Source organism: Triturus cristatus, chromosome 7 (assembly GCF_964204655.1).
Source record: "Triturus cristatus chromosome 7, aTriCri1.1, whole genome shotgun sequence".
NCBI classification, from domain to species: Eukaryota; Metazoa; Chordata; class Amphibia; order Caudata; family Salamandridae; genus Triturus; species Triturus cristatus.
Window position 1 is genome coordinate 168,994,675 of NC_140590.1, and position 23,602 is coordinate 169,018,276.

Sequence of the window (23,602 nt, forward strand, 5' to 3'; positions counted from 1 at the left end):
TCGGAAAGAAAAGAAAATGGGTTTATCCAGCTCCACACCATTATTCATCCCAAGGTTCTAGCAACAACCTTGTGCTTAAGCAGACATTGTCATATGCACTGTTTGTGGATAAGCCCCATTCCATTCACAAAGAACTAAGAACAACATAGCTATTATAGCGGGTTATACTGGCTATTAGAACATTGGAATGTGGAGCACTCCATTGAATGCAATGGAGTGCTCTGTGCTTCTAAGAAGCCCGCAGAGCAACATTCCACTTTGTTTTTGTTCACCGCTGTTGTTGTGAACAAAGGTCTCTTGTGCCTGAAGGGATTTAAATCCCCTTGGGCTCCGAGAGGCCTTTGTTTTATTTGTTAGAACATACTGCCCTCTAGTGGCAGAATGTTCTAATAGCCTTATAGCCCTTCGTAGCTGGACTAAACCTGCCATTAAAGTCCCTCTCAGCTGTTGCTGTGAAAAAAGATTGAAATGCTGATTCTCTGGCCTTCTACCGGGCATTTGAAGCCCGGAGCACTCAATTGTTTTCAGTGGAGGTCTCAACATTCCAGTGTTCCAATAAGCAATGGTTCCTCCTGCTCGATTGATAGACTTATGAGCCCTATAAAAAGGTGTACTCAAATAGATAATGCGTTATGAAGCCGTAGTTTGATCATCACCACGTGGTGGACTGTCGCTGTACTTCTGCCACAGGTCATGGAGGCTTGGAACAAGTTTGCAAAGAGTAATTACTGGTGCCAACATCTACAACAATTGTTTTAAAATAAAAATTACAAAATTTACTTTTTTTAAGATGTTTGGCTTTTGTGGTGCTGATTACTGTTTTCTGCACTGAGTGTAATTGATACAGATGCAGATTGCTTAATTTTAATATGTGTTTTTTTGTATTATTACAAATAGTTTTTGCATTTGTGAGTTTTACTTTTTTAATTTTAAATTCAAATGCCACCGTAGGCCTTCAAGTAACTGTGTGCGTCTTTTGAAATGCACCTGCATAGCCGTTCCTTTCTGCACTCTGTGCAGTGACAGTTCTGTTTGTATCAATTACGTTTCATTCACTCGGCATATGAGAAGGAAAACAATGACCCCAGATTAACGACACCCTTGCGTTGCCATTGTGTCATGCAAGGTGGCGCAAGGCAACGCAAGGGCTTCAGTGCGATTTACTAAGTCACACAAAGCCACCTTGCATTGCTTAGTAAATCTGGAGTAATGCATGGCAGCTCAAATCACATCATTGCGTTACTCTGCCCTAGAAAGGTGTTCCTTGGGTGGAAGATGGATTTTCCTATGCATCCATCCATTGATTTACTAGTACTATTAAACCTGGGAATGTGCCAAGATGCTAAACCTTCCCAGGTGAGGCATAACGAGGAGAAATATGTCCTTCCCTGTTTTTGCATTCTGCAGCACATTCAGAAAGAGGAAAAAGCCTCAGAGGATTGTTTTTGTGCAGAAAAGTGTACCTTCCTGCACTAAAACAATCCTGGCTGTAACACATTCACCGGTGCCCCATGGTGCAAGAGTCCCTGTGTTGGGGCTTAACTGCACTCAGTATGCCAGCACAGGGAGAGGGCAGAGATGCACTATATCATAGTAGGCATGGCACATTGGGCAGGAATGCGCCATATCTTATTAGATATAGCGCATTTCTGCACTCTCTCTGTCGCGCAACACAGCACAGAAAGTTGTCTTGCTGTCTTGCATTACGTGGCTTGTTAGTAAATCAGCCCCTGAATTCCATGTGTTACCCACAATCCAGACATCCCAAAACACTCTGCTAGCCCATCAGTAGGAGCATGTTTCTATTGATCAGTATAGACATATATAGTCACTTCCATTGTGTGCTGTTAGATACTATATGGGTGCCCTTCTCCCTCTGGAAGCCCATGGGATTTTGTCTTGCAGATTATCCTGGAGAACTGCAGTGTATAGTAATTTAAGAAGCAATGTTCTCACTGCTGTCTCCTAAACAGATATGTGGCAAGCTCTCTGCTATGGGTGAGCAGTTTACAAAATGAGCAGCTGGGCGATTGCAACTGGGAAGCTGTCTGGTGCTCTGCCACACCAAGCATTGACAAACCCAATATGGCACCCCTATGGAAGCTCCTGGATTTGGTGCTGTTTTGTAGCCATGCTGTTGAGTAGCGAGCATGTTTTGCAGTGTGGCTAAATCTAATTTTAAAAAGCACTATGATGCAGGCAGGGCTAATGCCCTTTAAAAAATAAAAAAAAATAAAGTGCATTTGCACTGGATGTATCCTAGTCCTTTTGAGGTCGAGCATCAGCACGCTGTCCACAAGACCTGTTGTTTTCACTATATGCATGTAAATTCCGCCTGCTGCTTACAATAGGTTCACACGTGTGTCAGTGTTCTTTACTGACTGCTTTTTAGATCTCGCTGAGTCAGCGCGCATGCGCTGCTCGGATAGACTTTAGTAGGTGAGTTTTCAAAGTGCTGCTGGCTGGCGACAAGCTTGTGTTCATGCGAGCGTGCACGTGCGAACCGCCAGCCTCCAGCAGCACTTGAAAACTCACCTACTAAAGTCTCTCCGAGCAGCGCATGAGCGCTAACTCAGCGAGACCTAATAATGAGCATTACGCCGGCGATGCTTCCGTAAAGCAGCTCGCCTCCGCCGGGTCTTCGTGGACGCAGCTTCCCAGCAAGTAATAAAAGCGCCTTGTTTAAATTTACTTTGTGTTGCAGCCTGCTGCGCCAGTAATTGATAACGTTCTCCTAGTATAGTGTCATCTGTATTAAAACAGGGCCAGAATCGGCCGAGAAATATTTGTTGTAGCCATCCGCTCTTGACCATGCAGTCACGACAGAGTTATTACTATCAAGCGTGGTGCATTAGAACAAAATGCTTTGGTATTCATTGGGTTGGCAGCTGCCCTCTACTTCGCCGATGTTAATGCCTTCACTGTTATTAATGCCTCCAGTGATGCCTTATGCATCCTGAGAGACTTAATAATGCATAGTGTTGTGAGAGTGGGTGCAGTTGTGTGCAGACGGGGGCACAGTCAAGCCATCCACAAAAAAGCATGAAACATTCAGGATGAGACAAAAGCTGGGCCTTGCAGGGCCTGAGGCGGGACTGATGCCTAATCTTTGTGTTCTTGGCTTTCTTCTTTGTTGGCGTCTTCCTCCGTGAACAGGAACTTGCAATAACATAATGACCTCGTACTTCGTCTCCATTTATGATTTCGCACCTCGGTCTGTCTGCATGAAACTTATTTCGCTTACGCGGCAATCTGAGGTTATTAGTGGTGCCAACTTAAAGGATTTGCGGTTGTTAGAGTTTGCCCTGTACACAGTAACACTTTTGTTAGTTTTGCAAAAAAATCTGTCTTCATAATGGTAAATGTGTTTTTGTGGAGTGTGCTGCTTAGGCCCATGCTTCATATATATCACGGCACTATACCCATATATTTAGCTTTAATGCTACATATGTGAGAATGTTTATCAAACTCCCTTCCAACCAATATCCCTTCTGGGCACTGTGCTCTTATGATTTATAGCTGGGTATCTGCTTATTTTCTGATTTGATGGGCTCCCTCACAGGAGTTTCATATTTGGTAATAAATAAAGCTGATGTGTTTCTATTTTTTTTAGGCAGTTTTGTTCATTCCTACTTTTTTTGTAGTTTTATATAGCGCAAACTCGACCCGAAGGTATCAGAGCGCTTTATATGAACACCGGCTGCCTTTCAGAGGGACACATCAATTTTTGTTAGGCATGGGGAGATTAAGTGATTTGCCCAGAATCACAGGATGTTGACTGTCCTTGCCAAGACTCTAACCTGGTTCCCCAGCTTCGAGGTCGACCGCTCTAGCCATTAGGCCACATCCTCTTTGTTGTTAAATACCCTGAGTCCGAAACATAAGTTGTAGTTAAGGCCAGCAAACGTGTTTAGTATTAATTCCAGTGGTTGCTGTTGTGTCTTGATGTCACACTATTTATGCTCATCAAGGTCATTTTTATTGAGGTTTGTGTAGATAATGTTGTTTGTGCTTAACATATCCCCAAAAATGCCCATGCCTAACCCAATAAGAAATGAAAACAAGAGAATAGGGGATAATCTGCTGCATGGCTAAACTTATAAAGTCCCAAAGGCGAGACCTATTTGCAATGCCAATGCTTGCTGGTTGGTGCTCCCGATACATTACTACCGTTTATCACTCGGGAGCACCGGCCAACTACAGTTTCCGTACACTATAGGGGCTTGTATGCTCATATGGGGACTACTTCTTTTAATTCATGGTCAGCGGGGGAGTAGGAAATATGTAGTTTCCTTACACTCTATGGGCTTGTGTGCTCGTGTGGGGATTACTTGTTTAAATTGCAGCACTCTTCATGTTTAATGCGGAGACAGCCATGGTGATGAACGGGAGACTCCTGTCAGCCCTCCCATACCGCAGCACCCCTTCCCATGCTGCCTCTGCAGAGCGCGTCAGTCCGGGCTCCACGCACAAGTGTCCTCTGTGCTTTAGACCTGCAAGCTCTCGCTGCACCGTCAGACAGCTCCACTCAATGCATATCCTGCCCGACCCCTCCCTTGTGATTACTGCCCTGGTTCCCTAAAAGACTCCCACAAGCAACAAGAACCAGCATCTGGCTGAATCATAAGGGTATCCACTAGAGGGCAGGTACCTAAGACCCCCGGCAGACACAGGTCATCGCTATGTGGCCAACATGTAAAATCAGAAACAGAACATGATGCATTGCGAACATTGAGAACGGGTGACAAATCTACCGGACACTGCAATGGACTTTACTTTGAAGCTCAGAAATGGCCGTCGTATTTGCTTTCTGACGATAGTGGTGAAGGCAGGATCTGTTTCCCTAGTCCTTGGTTTATGCCTATGTTTCGGCCGGTGGCCACGCACTTCCAATATATTTTTTTCTCAAAGCGTGCGCGCCTAACTCAACTTTTTAAAACCTTTTATTCCAACAGCAGCAAAATGCTGCGCACCCACTTTAAGAAGGGTGCCAGTGCACCTATTGTCAGCAATTCGGTGGCTTGTAACATATCAATATAAACATTTAAATGTAGTGGTGCAAAACATCTCATAAATGGTATCTCTTGCTGGAGAGAATATGTCAGGAAAGATATGTACATTCATTGACTTGAAATACCAAACAGAATACTGTACAAATGTATTCTCGTGCTATCATGTACATCAGTTTTACTTAAAACCCATAATGTGTGTGATCCAGCGCGAGACCGAGGGGGAAAGAAAAAAAGAGAAAGTAAGAAGGCAAATTTTACAACTATCCCTTCTTGCGTCGCAGACCCGACGTCACACTAGCTCATTCACACACGCATTCATTGGTGGGGCCCATAACACCAACACTCATACGTCTCCACTCACAAGTCTGCACACAGGAGGGATGATGATTTCGTGCTGGACATGTGGGGGGGTACCTTATTAGCTATAGGGAAGAAAAGTTATTTTACAGAATATACATTAGCATTCACCACCTATAGATTCCTAATCCTAAACATCAAGGCACTCCAACACTTGGTCGACGGACCAATTAGTTGGATTGGTTGATGGTGATTTAGAACCAGCTAAAACACATTTAAGACTCAGAATCCTTTACTCTTTTCATTGAAAAACCAGAAACTCGTAATTTCTGTTAATCATATTTGTTTATCTAATTTTTATTTGCAATTAATTTCAACCTTTATGATCAATCAAAGTTTAGAATTTTAGTCAAGTAATCCAAATCGCAGGACATTTATATTTACCTATTCTTGCTATCTGGATTTTTCTCTAACTCCTTTGGCTCTGCATAACCGAATTTAGCCGTTAAATTGTCCAAATAAAGCAGGCCAAAGCTCAAAGTCCAAAAGTTCTTTGTTCAGCACGTTACAGTCCCAAAGATCTCAAAAGGACCAGAAATCGTGCAAGCATGTATCATCGCCTGTGGGGTCAATAGAGATTTGCGGTCATCGAGTAAGAAGGCAGCAACTGCATCAATCGATCTTCATTCCAAACTCCACCCTATTCTACTGCTCTTTTATAATAAATTTCGGGATAACATGAAACATTTTTAGGCTAAGAAAGACGGTGATTGGCTGGTTGGGGAACGTCCGATTTGTATTCTATGAGGTTCTCGTGGATTTTGCTGGTTCATTTCCTCTGTCAGTGTTACCTTCATGCAACAATGTTGAAGGTTTGCTTGCATGTCCCAATTGTTCATTTAGACCAGATTTTACTGACTGAAGTTTGGCAGTCCTCCATGTTCCTATCCTTGAACAGGAACACGGTGAATCGGGGTGTCAGGAAGTTCACGGAGCCATCCGAGTCTGCGCAGTAGGCATCGCGCTCACGAGACGGTGGCCACTTCTGAACTCCATTACGGATGCCATTTTTAGGTAGGCCCAAATGCCAACTTAAGCGAAACAAACACAAAAGAATAATTAATACAAAGAAATGAAGATTCTAATGTTAAACCCTCACTAATCCCTTTATGTGTTAGTATTTTCCTAGCCTTTAGCGACATTTAAAGCGGTAATACTCACCATTAGGATCCAAACAGGAACGCAAACGTCACATAAGCAACATAAATCATGCGATATCCTATTACCACATGTACTACTATTAATATGCGTACATATTTTAGTTATTAGAATTAATTTTGCCAAGCAAATAGCAATAAGTCCAACGTGTAATAGGTTTTGCGTAAGTGATTAATAATAAGCTGGTTTTTGTTCTAAGTTGTAGCATGCTGATTAGTTGCACAATATAGTTAAAGCAAGTCTATAAAAGTGTTTTTGACATGTTTATCTACAATAAGTACTGATGGTATAGTGCGTGTATGTAATAGCAAGATTTTGAAAAATGAACTGAAAGAGGAAAATAATAGAATTAATTGATGTTATAGCAATATTATGTGTTTAGGGGAGTTCTGACAACTTTTGGGCCCGGTGCCAGTGCACCTGCCGCACCATTCAAATCATGGCCCTGTTGCCTGTAAGGTAATTGTCCTTGTGACTGCCTGCCTAGTAGTAAAATATTGCAATATTTGGTATTTCGAGGGGTTCCTCGAGCTTTGGGCCCCGGTGTCACTGCACCTGCTGCACCACTGAAATCATTAACCTAGTTCCTGCAAGGCAACTACACATGTGACTGCTTGTTTAGTAGTTAAATATAGCAATATTTGGGGTTTAGAGGAGTTCAAACAACTTTTGGCTCTGGTGCCACTGCACCTGCAGCACCATTGAAATAATGGCTCTAGTGCCTGCTAGATAATTGCACTTGTGACTGCCTGTTTATTAGTAAAGTTTTGCAATATTCTGCTTTTAGTTGGGTCCCTTGAGCTTTTGGCTCTGGCGCCACTGCACCTGCTGTACCATTCAAAACAGTAATTCGGTGATGGAAAAGAGCCCCCTTTTAAGTTATATTAAATACATGAGATTTCACAAGCTTAGCGCAAGAGCTGTGCAGGCGAAACCTTAGAATCAGGAAGTTTGACTTTGGGAATTGGCTCAGCACAACTAATGTGTGATGTCTTTTGTCCTTCCTAGGTGAATGGGACTGTGACGTGTTTGCCTTTCTACTTTGAGGACCTTCAAGCATTCCGTTGTGGCGACAGAGTGGTCATCAAGACTGCTTTCGGCATGACATTGAAGTTTGATTGGAGCTCAGAGGTCGGTGTCAGCATACCCAACACCTACGCCAATGCGGTGTCTGGGCTTTGTGGAAACAACAATGGAAACGCGGACGATGACTTGACCACGAAAGATGGAAACATAACATCCAATGAAAAGGAGTTTGGAGACAGTTGGAAAGTCGCTGATGTCCCGGGATGTGACGCAGAGTGCAAAGAAGAGTGTCCAAGTTGCAGCGAAGAACAAAAGCAAGCGTACACGACCGAGGAGTCCTGCGGGATCCTCACCAGGCCTGATGGCCCATTCAGCCAGTGCTATGAAACCATTAACCCAACCAACTACTTCCAAGATTGTGTCTTTGACTCTTGCCAGACGCAAGGCCAACTATCAGCAACGTGCAATGCCATCAAGGCCTACGTCACTGCGTGCCAAGCCAAGGGTGCGGTGCTCGAGGAATGGAGATCAGACCATTTCTGCTGTAAGTTGAACAGTGGATTTTATGTTTCTATTGACACTTGTTTATATTAAAATAACCAAAGCCTTACACGCATACCCACACGCGCACACACACACCCTCCCACACTCTTTAATCAAGCATATTTTAAGCAGTCCATAAGAGTATGTGTTCTGTTTGTGTATATGCCTCGCTTTCAACCTTGAGACAAAGTTAGAGAAGGCAACCCAAGTCTACTCTCTGACATGCGCAGTGTGGCTTCCATACATACATAGCAGCAGTGTCATTCATATTCTTGGCACACTAAAGGGATGGTGATTTTGAAAGACGGGTGTGCACTAGGGTCACACTCATAAAGCAGACTGTTTGGTGGCACCCCAAGAGTCAAATCGAAGATTCCCTAAAATGATGCTTGCCTCATCCTTTACTATCATGGGGAGAGTTTAAAACTTAACCTAAGAAAGTGTTGTGGGGTACAAGGAAGGACACGAAAATGGAAACAGTGAAATAGTTAAACGATAACAAGTTTGATATCCAAATCAAGTATATAACAATAAACAGAAATAGATTACTGCAAAGGGACAGGAGGGAAATGAGGACAGGAAAGTGGAGAAAAAATAGGTGTAACTGCCCCATTGAACGTCAGTGCGTTCCTACAGGACTCAATTCATTACAACTTTGGGGGCCTGATTACTTAAAGACCTGTGCCTGCACGGAATAGGATCGCACCCTCTGTTGAATTTAGTCAGCTGAAACCTGCCAGAATTCCACAAGGAGAAAAAGCCCAGTATTTACTGGGACATGCGGAATTTGGAATGCTAAGCAGCAAAATCCGCCTGTTATTCCCCAAAATGTCGGAATAGCTAATAATTAGTGCATTCCATAAATTCTGAACACCTCACTGTCAGATCTGATTGGATGCGACCTGGTCACTTGCAACCAGACCACAGTGATGCCCCCCCCACCCTCCCCGCAGAACGTGAGCAAACATTTTCTTGCTCAGTTCATTTAATCATTTAGTGTTTATTGTGCATTGAGAAATTGGGACTTTTGCGGTTCAAAACAGTGAATAAAATGAAAAGCAGCGCAAGGTGAGTGTGACAGCCCTCAAGAGATATGAGCTGTCTAAAGAAACCCTCTGCCTAGACTGTCGGCGTAGCAGTTAGGCCTGGGCGAAGCACTACGCTACGCTCGCGTAGTTTGCGAAGTTCGCGCTACTTCGCGCTACGCGAACTGCACGTAGCACAGTGCGAACACGCGTAGCGTAGTGTTGCGTAGTGCTGCGGTAATTTTTTGCTTGCTCGCGGTCCTCAACGTCAAGTTGGCGACCGCGAGCAAGCAAAATGACATCCTGGCGAGACTTTTTCCTTGTTCGCGATCGCGAGCATGGAAAATAAACCTCCCGGCGAGATTCCCAACGCGAGAAGGTCAGGTTTCTCATTGCGAGGGGTCACGTATGCTCGCGACCGCTCGCGATGATAAACTACCAGTTCGCGTTGAGAAAGCTGCAGCTCGAGTAAAAATCTACTCGAGCAGCAGAAAGCTACAGCTCGCACTGTGCAAGATGCCATTTTCAATGATTGCACAGTGCCGGTTGCTTGTCCGCACTGTGCAATCATTGAAAACAACATCTTGCACAGTGCGAACATGTTACTTCGCAGTTCGCGAAGTGCTACGCGTAGCTCGCGTAGTGCGAACTTCACTTTGCGTAGCTTCGCGAAGTGCTACTTCGCGAACTACGCCCACCCTTAGTAGCAGTGTGAGTGCGGGCGACTGGACCCACATGTGCATAACTTGATGTCGTTAGTTTTCTGATCCAAAGCATGCATTATCTATGGATTGTCTGAGGAATGTCTTTAGACTTCTTACTGGGAAAACCCATTTAACTTCCATACACACAATAAAGTAAACTATTTTAGAACACCTAATGGAGGAAACAAGTTATTTGCTGTGTTTGATGAATTATTTGTTGCTGCTAATTGGCGTTACCACCTGCGATGCATGATAGTTTTCTAAAAACACAATAACCCCTGCTTCAGATTTACCATTAATATGTTCTTATTTCTAAAACAGATCCCAAATGCCCCGATAAGAGTCACTATGAGTTGTGTGGCAGAGGCTGTCCGGCTACCTGCTATGGCCTCGCCCCGCCGACTGGCTGTGAGGAGCCTTGCACCGAAGGATGCTTCTGCGACAGTGGATATTTACTGAGCGGAGATAAGTGTGTCCCCATTGCAGACTGCGGGTGCACGTACAAGGGCAGGTACTACCAGAAAGGAGAGGACTTCTACCCAGACACCACCTGTGAGGAGAGGTGCAGGTGCACAGACAGTGGGAACACAGAATGTGTGAAGATCTCCTGTGGTGCCAATGAGGAGTGCAAAGTTGTGGATGGGATCCAGGGCTGCCATCCCACAGGATTCGGCATATGTGTGGCAGCGGGTCACCGACATTACTTATCCTTTGATAACCGTGCCATTGACTACCAAGGAACATGCACGTACACACTGGCGGCCATCTGCAGTGGCCAGCAGGGACACAGGTTTTCAGTGGTCGTTGGCAATGAACGTCATGAAAAGAACAATGTGGCGCTCGCCAAGATGGTGATGGTGTCATTGGACTTCCACAATATCACCATGGAAAGGGGAGTGAGCTGGATGGTCAAGGTAAGATTGTGTGCCCTCATTTATTTACAATCATAAGCATTCCAACTAAGACAATGGCTTTGAGTTAGATTTTTTTTTTAAACAGCTGAGTGGCAGGTGTACAGATGAGAAATATTATTACTGTTTGTTAAATGCAAGGTTAAATATTTAGCTGCATGAGAAAATCCTGATAAAATTCATCTGCTCATTTCACATTCAGCAGAGAAAACCCACATTTCTCAAGATCAAGATGATTCATATTGGATGGAGGGACATAAATTAGCAAATTCCAGTGGCCAGATGTTTCTTCATTGGAACGGTTCATTGGCTCAGATGATATGCCCAGGCGAAGGAGACATGGGGGAATAGTAAGGAGAGCTATCCACCCGGTGTGATGAATTGTTAACTAGACAAAACAAATGGAGAAGATTGAGACCTTGATGACTAGATAGGTGGTTTATATTAGCACGTGGCAAACCTGAGGAACAGCATTTTTGTTGCATTTTTAAAGCAAATACCCTAGGAAGCTTGTCGTCATATGCTGTTATACTCAAAGAGCACTCATTTTGCCAATACTGAAGAGAGGCTGGGTTGTTGCCCCAAGGACTGAAACCTGAGAGCCTTAAGGTTAATCTAATATCTGTAGAAAATGTATATCCCGTTGACTCTCTTGATTGCGCTCTCTACTAAAATCCCTAAACAAAATCCTTGTCCAGTAAATTGGCTGCACTGCATCAACTCCACCACTACAATGACATTTTTAAATGAAAGTAAACTTCACACAATCCATTGTATTATATCATTGTACATCTCTCCTCAATGTATTTTGCATGAAGTTAAATTAAATGTAATTATTAACCTTAATATAAATATTATGACGACCCTAAACATTACCGTTAACTACTGTGAATTAAGTTAAATTATTATCCCTAAATTAACATGTATATTAAAACTTCCATATTTCATTTTACTTTTAGATTCTTTTAAATAGAAAGTAATCTTAACACAAACAAAACAGCAATCCTAACCCTTACCCTTAATGATTTGAAATGTGAACCAAATATATGAATACCTTTAGCCTAACTAACATCAATTGATTTAATTCAAATAAAAGAACGAAGTTACCTTTTTCCATAATTATTATCAATTATATTGAACAAAAATAATTTTAATGAGTCACTTAACCTGATCCTAATGACAAACCAGTAACGAGCTACTAACTGCACTCAGCAAGGTTGATTGCTTGAGTTGGATGTATGACGTTACAACGCATGCTGTTACAACGCATGCTGTTACAATGAAAGTTTTACAACGCGAGTGCATTGACAACGCAGGACATTACAACGCAAGTCTTTACATCAACTTGCACTAGATGGCGTGCTAACATTAAAAAAGTGTAATTTACTATTCCAACTCCAGTCCACGTAACAGTAGGGAAGGTGTTGGGATAGTAAACTACACTATTTTTAATGTTAGCACGCCATCTAGTGCAAGTCGATGTAAAGACTTGCGTTGTAATGTCCTGCATTGTCAATGCACTCGCGTTGTAACAGTTTCGTTGTAATGGTAGTGCGTTGTAAAAGTTGCGTTGTAAAGGTTGTTCCCCGCTTGGGTTCCCACTTTCAGAGTTTATATTTTGATAACCCCACCACTATCCGTCCCTCCCAACCGACTACTGTTAATTTACTGCCTGCGTTATTAGATGGTGCACTTGACATTTTTTGGAATGTTTTATTCACTCCAGTTTCCCGTTTCTGATTGCCGGCTTCAATGCTGTTTTAATGTTCACTGTCCTGAGGAGGACCACTTCATCACGCCACTGGGGTTGAAACAACATTGAGGTTTCAGTGGCCCTCTGTTTAAGAAACAATTGTATTACATTTACTTCTTTGTAATTTTAATTTCCTTGCAAATAATTAGATTTATTATGACATTTTTTTCACATTTTACCTCCAGTTTCGAACTTGCGCAAAACACTGCATTGTTTTCATAATTACTTTTTGATCGATCCTTTTTGTTGTATATCATGGATGAGAAAGCAAAAGACACACAGATGTTTGACTTTTGTATATCATGGTCTGGATTGATAAATTGAGAGTTATTAGATTTGTGTCCAGAACCCTTTTCCAATTTTTTGTACTTTTGTTGATTCCTGTCTATCAATTGATATTGGATATGATGCTGTGCACATATCCTGAAAATGTCTAAGACAATCAATTTTATAATCAACCTTTTTTCATTTAATATATGTAACTCCATAGAGGTTGTGAAGGCACAGCTATATGCAGGAAATTGCACTTGTCAGGCATGTAGACTAGATGACAAACAACAGTACAACTAGACAATAATTCTCTGGAGTTTTGCTAGGCTTTTGGTTGTGTTGCATACAATGAACTACATATATGTATTGATTCACATGGATTGTTTGAGAACAACTTTAGATTTTTCTGAGTTTACCTGATTTACTGATTAATTCACCAGTTGTTTTCTTGACTCTTCTCTTGTCTTGCCAAAGATTGACCAAGAACGATACAATCTCCCCGTGACCTTGGATGGTGGACATGTCATGATAAATCAAGAAGGAAACAATATGGTGGTCCGCACAAGTGCCGGCGAGGAAGTCCTCTATGACGGAGCACATTACGTGCAGGTGAAGGTTCCAACTACTTACAAGGACAAGATGTGTGGCCTCTGTGGAAATTTTAATGATGATCCCAGTGATGACTTCCTGCTGCCTAGTGGCAAAACTAGCCCAAATGTGGATGAGTTCTGTGGAGCCTGGAAGCTGCCAGTGAAAGATTCTCTATGCACCGACGGCTGCGGTAGCAAATGCCCGGTCTGCAGCGAGGAAAGAACCGCTCCATACGCAGCAAATACCAAGTGTGGCATGATCACAGCAACAGACGGACCCTTCCACAACTGCCACACGCTTGTCGACCCCAACAACTATTTCAACTATTGCCTCTATGATATGTGTGTGCTGAGCAACGACCAAGAAGCGCTCTGTAGCAGCCTGCAGGCATACACGGCTGCTTGCCAAGATGCCGGAGCAGAAATCCAAGCTTGGAGAGAGACTACATCCTGCCGTAAGTCAATGTAATGATGACATGACTCACAGTGCTGTTACACCAACTGACTGCTCACTTTCTGATGTTTTCACCCACTGTCGTTTACAAAACTGTACAACATGGCCGGTCTCACTTTTTATTCCATCGGGTCATTGCCCCGTTCGGCTGGAGCCCTTGGAGGATGGTTTTGAAACCTCAGGCGCTGCAGGTGCCTCTGTTATTTTTGCTTGCCCCTCGAGATAATGATTTGTAGCAGGCACAGGGAGCATGACCAAAGAGAAGGAAAGAGGTAGAGAGAGGGATGGATAGAGAGTGATCAGAGAGGGAGAAGAGAAAGAGGAGGGATGGAAGGATGGGCGGATGGATAGATGGATGGATGGAAAGAGACATACAGCAAGGAGAGGAATGGGCGAGCTGGTCTAAAAGGTTTTGCCAGGGATGCCTTAGATTTCCCAGTCCGGCCCTCCTGCACATTAGACAGTGAGGTATAGATTGTATACGCTTCCTTTAGCCCTGGGTCACGAAGCCATAGTTTCGTCTGATCTTTGGGGCACGGTCTGTGGTGCTGCTTTACCACAGTCGCTCAGGATGAGAGGACCTCTTGACCTGGAATTTATACAGATAAGTCTGTGGTTAAGTTCTCTAGAAGGCCTGTGACTTTGTTGCTTATTAAACATGCGTACCCATGACAGCCCTGGGCTCCAGGTGCTCTGCTTGTAACCTGCACTCTAAATGCTCCTATGTCCTTCTTTTCAGCATTAGAGACCCATACATACACATATAGCTCATACATCCGTTTCCGCATTGGTGATCAAATAGTTTTTCGAAGACTTAACTATTTCTTCTTCAGTAAAAGTATAATTTTCTTATCTTTATCAGTCCATATTTAGGTTCCAACTCAGACTGTATGTGCTCTGTTCAAATAATATATAAAAGTATAAATACACTGTTTATCAACAGCTTCATGAATGGGCCCAATGTGCTAACAATATGCAACGCCTCATTTAAGAAATGTCATTAAACTGTCAGATAATCGGATTACAGGCCGTCTTTATTGTTTTGCTCTTGTTGAGCAGCGAAAACTCACAAAAACTACTAGTTCCCAAGTCCACAACTAAAGGCTCGTGCAGAAGTACACAGGGCGGTGCAAAATATAATTTAAGTACCTTTGTTTTTGTAATATTTTTCCGACTTTTCCAGTAAACTATGAGGTACAGTGTAAATGCCTCATGGTAACAGGGTTACCACTACTGACCCCTATCACCGCGTTGTCCTATATGATGGATTGTTTTAGTCTCCCCATTCCAACTTGGGACACTTCCTGCCTACCAGGCCCCTCCCTTCTGCCTTCTCCTGATTGGACAGAGGACAGGAAATTGAGGTGGGAAGTGTGGGAGGAGGATACGAGAGAGTGAGGACCAGCTGGTGTGAACATGCGGCGTAAACTATAATATTCCACTCTTGGTCAGTGCCGTGGTCTCATGCGTGGTTGCGTGCATTGTTTTTCCTCATGTGCCTCGACCTTACATTAGTAATGAAAGTTGGGTAGAAAAATGCCCCAGGTAAAATGTTCTCAGGAACTACCGTCACCTAACCAGTCATAGCATATGGTGCCTTCCTGCTTGGGGTCACAGCAGGAGGGAACACTCAGGGCCTAACACTAATGATCTGGTTAGAGGGGCCATATTCACAAGGCCATAATTGTAAGACTTCAACAAACTCTAGTTCCCGAGTCACAAAGGAGCATTGTGGGACGGCCTGTGCTGCACACACTCTCAAGCAATCTTCGATAAGTGCCTCTGTGCATCACCTCCGTGAATCATTTAAGTGAGTGGAGGGAGAGGTGCCCTCTGACGTCAGAAAGAAATGCACCCGTCCAGCCAAGTGGGTGATGGGAGCACTGGCAATGGGATAGCCACTAAAAGGCCATCATTAGCAAAGCATCTTTTACAATTCAATCCCTACCAAAGGTGAGGGAATAAGAAATGCATAGGCCTGCAAATTAACAATTGCTCGTGGCGTGTGCTCGGGCAATCTGGGCATATACACACCAGCAAATGCACGCACAGAACGGGGGCATGGAGTAGGATTACACAATTTTAATTTGCATGTGCACTGAATGTTCATGATGAATATATGTTCTGATAATCTGACCCTATATCTATCTATCAATCTATATATATATATATCTATATCTCTCTCTATATATATATCACGTGACAGTCACATAAAGAATACAATTCCCAAAATGCATTGCACTGGTTATTATACTCTGTTGCATGAAATACAGTTCTTTGTCGGTACAAGCAATGATGTCGTGGGTTTTTTCACTCACGCAGTCCAGTGCTCGTATTTCATGTTGGCCTTTCGACAATCCTTTCCTCCGGCATGCTCAGAATGAGGAGTTCCCCCTTCTGAATTCCTTCCTCAGCCGTTGTAATTCGCTATTGTAATCATTCCCTCCATTAGGTTTGTAGCAGTGAGTGGGTCATGTTCCAGATTTAAATCACAAACACCACTCTCCGAGCACAGGAGCCGCCGACCCTACAGGGCGGCCTCAGGAACAATGGGCAATGTATATATAAATATATGTGATGTGCCTGGTGCTGCCCCAACCCAGTCATTTCCTATGCCACTTACCCTGTGATTTGTTCCTGTTAGGCTGATTTGAACATAATTTTCGACCTAGCAACACCTTAATGCCGAAAAGAGCACAGGAAGTAATTTCCAGGCTGACCTGTAGACAGGTAGACATGATCTGTACCATGGATGTGAGCTCAGCTTCAGTCGCGGCTGCTCTCCGGGCAAGATGGCGGGGCAGGGAAAGAGGATGGACTAAACAAAGAACAAAAATTAAAAACATAAAATCTTACCTGAACTCCCCTGCACCGCTGCTCTTCTGGCTCCACTGCAGGCACGGGCTATCACACTGCCCTGCGATCAATCCTGACGCTGCTCTCACAACATGAGAGCAGCCTCAGGATTGGCGTAAGCTCCCTTGATTTGCTCTCCCAGGGATACTGGGAGCCTGTGAGTGCTGTTTCCAATCTAGCAGTACAGCTCGGGTTGGGGACAGCTTCAATGAGCATGACGGTATGGCTGTCCTGAGACGGCTGGCCAAATTGTCATGCGCACTGATAACAGTGCCCACCATTTCCCCTAAGTGCCTGTCATCCCCTGGCCCCACCTCCAAGACACCACGATAGGAGACAAATAGAACGCTATTAAACATGGTTTATTATCATTTTATTGTTCTTGTTTTGCAGCTGCTGCTGCTGGTAGGGGGGTCGACGCTCCTCCACCATAGTGGAGGAGGCGCACTGCTCAGCTCAGGGTCTCCGTTCTACCAGCCCAGCTTTGGAGTCTCTAACGAAATCCAGACCTCTCCTAGGACTGGCTACAGCCTATTAGTTATTGTGCTGCTAAATTCCAAGCTTGATTTACCCTGTATTTCCTTCTGCAGCCCTCACCTGTCCAGCCAGCAGCCACTACGAGCTCTACACGCACACCTGCGAACACACCTGTGCTGCCCCCTTGGTGTCACCCTCTTGTTCTCGCCGAGGCTATGAGGGCTGTGAGTGTGACACTTGGCACGCATTTGATGGGAGTCGCTGTGTGCCCAGGAAGGCCTGTGGATGTGTATACAACGGCAGGTACATTAAGGTAAGCACTCACCTTTCTGTAACTCTTCCGCAGTGGCTAGGAGTGAAAGGAATCATTCGCTTGACATGGATGAATGTCACTGTCCAATGCTGCGTTTGACAAGCTGTCAGAAATCTGTATGTCACATTTATTTTATGTAGCTGCCACCTGCTGTTTCTTCTTTAGCTCTCTGTCTCTAGCATGTCTTCAAAGTACAGAAGAACCCCCATGCCCACTCTTCTTTCGGCCAGATTTTTAGAATATAGCGGTGTTAGCATTTTCCTATAGTCTTATACCCCACCGTAGTGGGCTATATCAGCCATCCAAGGCCCGCTCTAGTGCTATCTGCTCTAGCTCAAGGCGAGGGAATTTAACAAGGGAGCTGGCCTTTAATGGCTAAGGCAAGCAACAAGGCTATTAGAACATTCCACCTCACCAGGGCAGAATCCACCCATTTGTAAAACAAAGGCCTTCAGGGCATCTAATGGCTGGTAACAGCCTAGAGCACTAACATTCCAATGTTTTCTTTCACAGCAACAGGTGTGAACAAAGGCCATGGTTGGAATTCCCTTGGGCCCCTTGAGGCCTTTGTTCACACCGGTTGCTGTGAAAGAAAAAAATGGAATGTTGGAACTCCGGGCTTTTACCACCCATTAGAAACCCGGTGCTACTCCATTGTCTTCAATGCTAATTTTGGGGACTATAACGCAATGGATCAAGTTTCACAACTGAGTTTGTTGAACATATCAGAGGACTCACCAGTATAAGGTTGCCACGAAAGGAATGCCAGTTCTCTCATTCATAAAGCACTCTAAATTTCCTGCTCTGCTCTAATCTACTTCCAATTCTCAATCTCAGTCCACTCAGTTCAGCTCTGCACCTACATTAAAAGCACCATTCCAACATTTTACACTCCTACACACAGTTGTCAGCAAAGTTATCCAATCAGGTTGAAACAAAGTAAACATGATACAGTTACATACTCGGCTGGTTTCTCAAGATTTTCTCCCAAACTAGCTTCACTTTGCATCCTTCAAACGTACACTATCTGCAGCTAGATAAAGTAGGTACATTTGTTACAAGCTGCAGGTGTCTTCTTGACTACACTATTCATTAACGCATTCTACAATGATTCCAAAGAAAAGAATACATTTCTTCACATGGGAAAGAAAGAAATTAGCATCACGTTCAACAATTAGAACTCCAACTCTCCTAGAAATAAACTGTTCATGTGTCACAGGGCAAGATGGCAGACATCAGGCATTTTGAAATACAGACCTCTATTGGCTACGGTCAATAGAAACATGCATAAACTTCATTTCTTTCTGCAATCATAATTAGATCGCCAAAAACAAAGGCTATAGGCCTGATTCATTACCGTGCAAAGCTACGATAAAGGCAGGAGGCCTGGCATATTGATTGTGAAAAGCATATGTTAAAGTCAAAATGCATTTATGGGTGGATTTTTACAGACAGTTTGTTTTAATACATGGAATCTCAAAAGATACTTTAGTGGGCAATGGTTTGGGTGTTGGTTACTCACTCTGACAAACCATGGCTATAGAAGACTTGCACTATGAGAAACTTGTGTGGCCCTGTTAGAAGAGATGGCATTTTGTGCGATCAACTGTAATTTTGTATGCATTGGCAATTTTATGATTCAATTCCTGGTGGGTACCTTGTGGTAAAGCTTACACTCTGTGCAACAGGACTGAGTTGGTTATGGTGACAAGCCAAAGCTATAGACTTGATTAGTGTGCAAAAATGGTATGCCAGATGTCATAGGTCTGGCCTGTTTATCATGAAAAGTTATTATGAAAGTAGTAGATTGACCTATTTATTGAGAAAAATGTATGGCAAATCCAGTAGGCCTCTTACAGTGGATTGCTGTCGCATTCTGACACTTGCGGTAGAAGGCTTTTTGGACACATGTAATCTCACAGATCACTATAGTACGCAAGGGTTTTGAAAAAATAATTTGTTAGGCCTGTTGAGATGGGTTGTACATTGCATTGTCAAATGTAATTTTGTGCATATTTGTAATTTTACAGCTTCATGCACAATGGGTTGCATGCACGGTTGTATGCAATGCAAAGTGACTGGTAAAGCCTAGAGGCCTTATCAGTACACTGAAAATATTTTAGGCCAGGTTCCTTAGGTGTGATCTCTTTATAAGGGGGAGTTATGATAAACCAAATAGGCCTTTCTCACTTATTGTGATAGCATGTGCAAAAGGCAATAGGCTATTAATGGTGAATTGTTATGACACTGTGCTAAAGCCTGTAGGAAGGTATTCTGTTACATGGAATAATGGAATAATTACCTTAGTAGGCAAGGGATTTGGATTTGATGTTGCTGACCCACCCAAGCAAACCATGGGAATAGACAGTAATTCTTTGTGTCTTTATATTGTTTTGAACAACTGCATTGTGCACATATTTGTAATTTTATTATGGTATACCTGGTGGTTGCCTTGTGGGAAGACTTGCAACGAACGTATTAGGTCTAAGTCAGTTATGGTGACAAGCCAATGATAACAGCTAGAAGCCTGATTAGTTTACTACGAAAAACAATTTCCACTGCCATAGGTCAGACCTGTTTATAATGAAAGGTTATGATAAACTCAGTAGGCCTGACATATTGACTAAAAAAAATCAATTACCCTGAACCCGATCACCGGATGCTTGTTTCCGGTTCAGGGAAGACCTGGCTTGGCAGTTTGGGCAGGACTGTTCCCATGAGGCACATGGTCAAGAATGATTTGCATACAGTTGGGTCTGAGCTGAGGAGGCAAAGTGAGCTAAAGAACGATGATAGATTCAACCCAGATCTGTGACTGGGGGTGAATGTTTGAAATGTTTCAGCACTCCGTCCTTCATCTCCTTGTGTTTGCTTTGTAAATCTATATCCATACTGTTAGACCTGTCAGCCCTTTGGGTGGTCCCTCCTCATCATTATTTATTTTGTCCCACTTTTGCCTCAAACCCTGTTTGAATTTTTCCTTTTTGGGAACCACCAGACTTTTTCGTGTTGCTGCAGATTCAGGGAGCCATTTTAGCTACCCCTGAAACTTCTGTCTGAGGGCCTGAAGCACAAAATGGTGGCCACCTGTGACATCACCAGCATCCACTGGAACCTACCAGCACCTTCCAGAACATTCCAGGAGATTCCAGAACTTTGTGACAGTTGGAGACCGTTTAGAATGTTGGGAGGATAAGAGAGGCAGTTGGCAGTTGGAGCTGGCAGTTGGCACCTGACTGGTGAAGAGAGAGGAGCACAACAGTGAAGGAGGAAGGAGTGAAGCAGCAGGGGTGGAAACTTGTGCCTGGAGTGGGGTCCATAAACCCACCCTTGACACTTGTCCCTACTGATGGATCCCAGCCTATAGCCCTGTGTGGGAAGAAGACAAAGGAAACTTATCCTAAGGACCTGGACAGCAGGAACAGGCCTTAGAACCAAGAAAACAGCAAGATTCTGACCTGAGAACTGGTTTCCCTGGAGTCCGGCGTCGAGTAGCCTGAAGACCTGGAGCCCGAGGTGGAGAAGCGGCGCTGACTGAAGTAGCAGACGTCGTACCCGGAGCCGCCTGAGGTCGTGAGAGGGCGCCGACGGAGGTCGTGAGGAATACCAGAGGTCGAGGAGGAAGTGAACCGAGGTCGAGCGAGCGGCGTCATCGGAGGAGTGAAGTCCGCCCTCCGGAGTCGTCGGAGACCGAGGTAGAGGAGCACCGGAGGTCGGGAGTGAGGATCGCACTCCGGAGTCGCCCGGAGCCTGTGAGGAGGAGCACCGGAGGTCGGGGGTGAGGATCGCACCCCGGAGTCGCCGGAAGTCGACATCGAGGCCAGGCCGGCCGACGTCATCGGAGCCGAGGGCGCCATCGGACCGGAGCCGCCCGAAGTCGACATCGTGAAGAGACTGCCCGACGCCGTCGAATCGGAGGTCGAGATCGAACCGAGGCCACCGACATCGGACCGGAACCGCCTGCCGGCGTCGTCAAAGAACAGACATTGTGCCGAGGCCGCCGAGACCGAACCGGAACCGCCTCACGGCGTCGACACGACTCCAGCGGCGTCGGAACATCAGAAAAAGGGCAGTAAGTGGAGTAGAGGGCGCCTAAGGCCCTGTGGAGACCTGAGAGACTGCTCTAAGGGGCTAGGGAGGTGCTGAAACCCACCTGACTGTGCCTGGGGTGAACTGGGACTAACCTAGAGAGGTTGTGTGGAGAGAGAAAGCCAGGGCACTGGTATACCCCCCTTTGATCTACCTCAGTTTAGGCCTCAGCCTTGTCCCAGCCAGGGAGTAGCCCCCCTCAAGCCTTCCACAACCCTACAAGCTGTGCCTGGGCCAAATCAGCCCTTAAGAATTGAAGTGTCATCTGATTACATGAGTGTTGCTGTATACTTTTAATTATTTATTGGGGGTACTGTATTTATTGAGTTTTTACCTATTTATTGCTTCACTATATTTATAGGTCCACAGGACTTGTTGGTGTACAATATTTATTGGTACAGTATTTATTGCCTCAAAGTATTTAATTGTCTGTATATATTGCACTTGTATTTATGCCCTGTTATTTATGATCACCCCTATTTATTTCATCAAAACAGCCAATATTTATTTGACCTGCACTAATTGTAACTTGTATATTGTGATTGACCTATTCATTTTTCCAATCAGCAACTAAGAGAAAAAGATAAAGAAAGAATATTTTCATAATTTTTACGGTGTAGAGTCGTTTTTGGAACGGATGCACGCATGGTTATTGTATGGGTATATTGTATGCTTAGCACTGCGCCTGTTTCCTGACCACTCGAGCCAAGCTACCACAGTGTGTCCGGAAGACCACCACCACCCTTTCTAGTGTGGGAGTGGTTTTCCAACATAAATTGGTGTTCAGTGGTGGGATAGAGCTGTGCCTACATATACTCAACAATAACTGTGGGTAGTCCATAGGCCTACACCGGGAGTTTTCTCACAGCGGCCTTCCTAATTGTGGGTTTTTGTTTTTTCCAAATTTACTCTGGTGGTGGGAGGAGGTATTACTAAAGGTACCCCCCTACATTGCTACTGCACAAAACCTGTCCTCTAACCTGAGTGGGCAAGATGGAGTTTGTACTAGAGAATCTAGAAACGTACACTGTGGCCCAACTCAGGGAGTTTTGCCAGCGGGAGGGGGTGTACTGTCCCCCAGGAGCAAAGAAGGGTGCACTCCAAACCAGCTTAAGGGCTTGGGGGGAGGCACGCCGAGAAAGCAAGGCTGAGGAGGAAGACAGGGATGGAGAGCCTGACCCCGAGGGGGCTGAGATGTACCAACCTGAGGTGGGGAACCTGTCAGCAGGGCCCAGGACACTTTCTAGGAAGGGCAGCACTGTCTCTAGCGGGGGCTTATCCAGCGTGGAGTTAGCAGATCGGAGAGAGAAAAGACAGCTCACATGGGATTTAGCAAAGCTGGAGAAGGAGAAGGAGGAACAGAGGTTGGCTCATGAGACGGAGAAAGAGAGGATGGCTCATGAGATAAGACTGAAAGAGATAGAGCTTCAGATCTTAAGAATTGGGGCACCAACTGTTCCTAATGGTGGCAGCAAAGACCAAGAAATCACCAGGGAATCCAAACCTTACCTGCCAAAGGACATAGTAGCTAGCTATGGGGCGGGTGACGACATCGCCAAGTGGCTAGCAGCCTATGAGGTCTCGTTGAGGGCCCATGGGGTTCCAGTGAAGTATTGGGGAGGAGGATTGTATAGGTACATGCCTCCAGCTGGTAGGGATGCTTTATTGGCCCTCGAAGAGGATGAGCAGACCCACTACCCCACCATGAAACTGGCGCTCATCAGAAAGTTTGGACTAACACCTGAAAAGTACAGACAGAAGTTCAGGGGTAGTCACAAACTGGGCACACAGAATTGGGTGGACTTCCTGGACTATGCAAAGAAGGCACTGGAAGGTTGGATTCAGGGCAGTGAAGTAAGGAACTACGAGGAGCTGTTTGACCTAGTACTGAAGGAACACCTACTCGAGAAATGTTTCCCTGAACTGCGGCAACACCTGGTGGATAGCAAGCTGACCAGCCCCCGGAAGCTTGCTGAGGAGGCGGACATTTGGGCTAGTACCCGGGTGTCCACAAGGGGGACTGGAGGGGATACTCAAAAGGCCGGACAGGGCGCCCCCCAGAAG

General features: G+C 44.6%; 1 protein-coding gene across 1 annotated transcript in view; it reads left to right on the forward strand.

Moving 5' to 3' along the window:
• Positions 1 to 23,602, forward strand: part of LOC146809136 (IgGFc-binding protein-like) — a 453,503-nt gene that overhangs the window by 406,531 nt on the left and 23,370 nt on the right. Inside the window, exons 31-34 of the mRNA XM_085615950.1 lie at positions 7,536 to 8,097; positions 10,147 to 10,739; positions 13,234 to 13,804; positions 17,250 to 17,449. Coding sequence (XP_085472076.1) covers positions 7,536 to 8,097; positions 10,147 to 10,739; positions 13,234 to 13,804; positions 17,250 to 17,449 — 1,926 coding nt within the window. The remainder of the gene's footprint in view (positions 1 to 7,535; positions 8,098 to 10,146; positions 10,740 to 13,233; positions 13,805 to 17,249; positions 17,450 to 23,602) is intronic.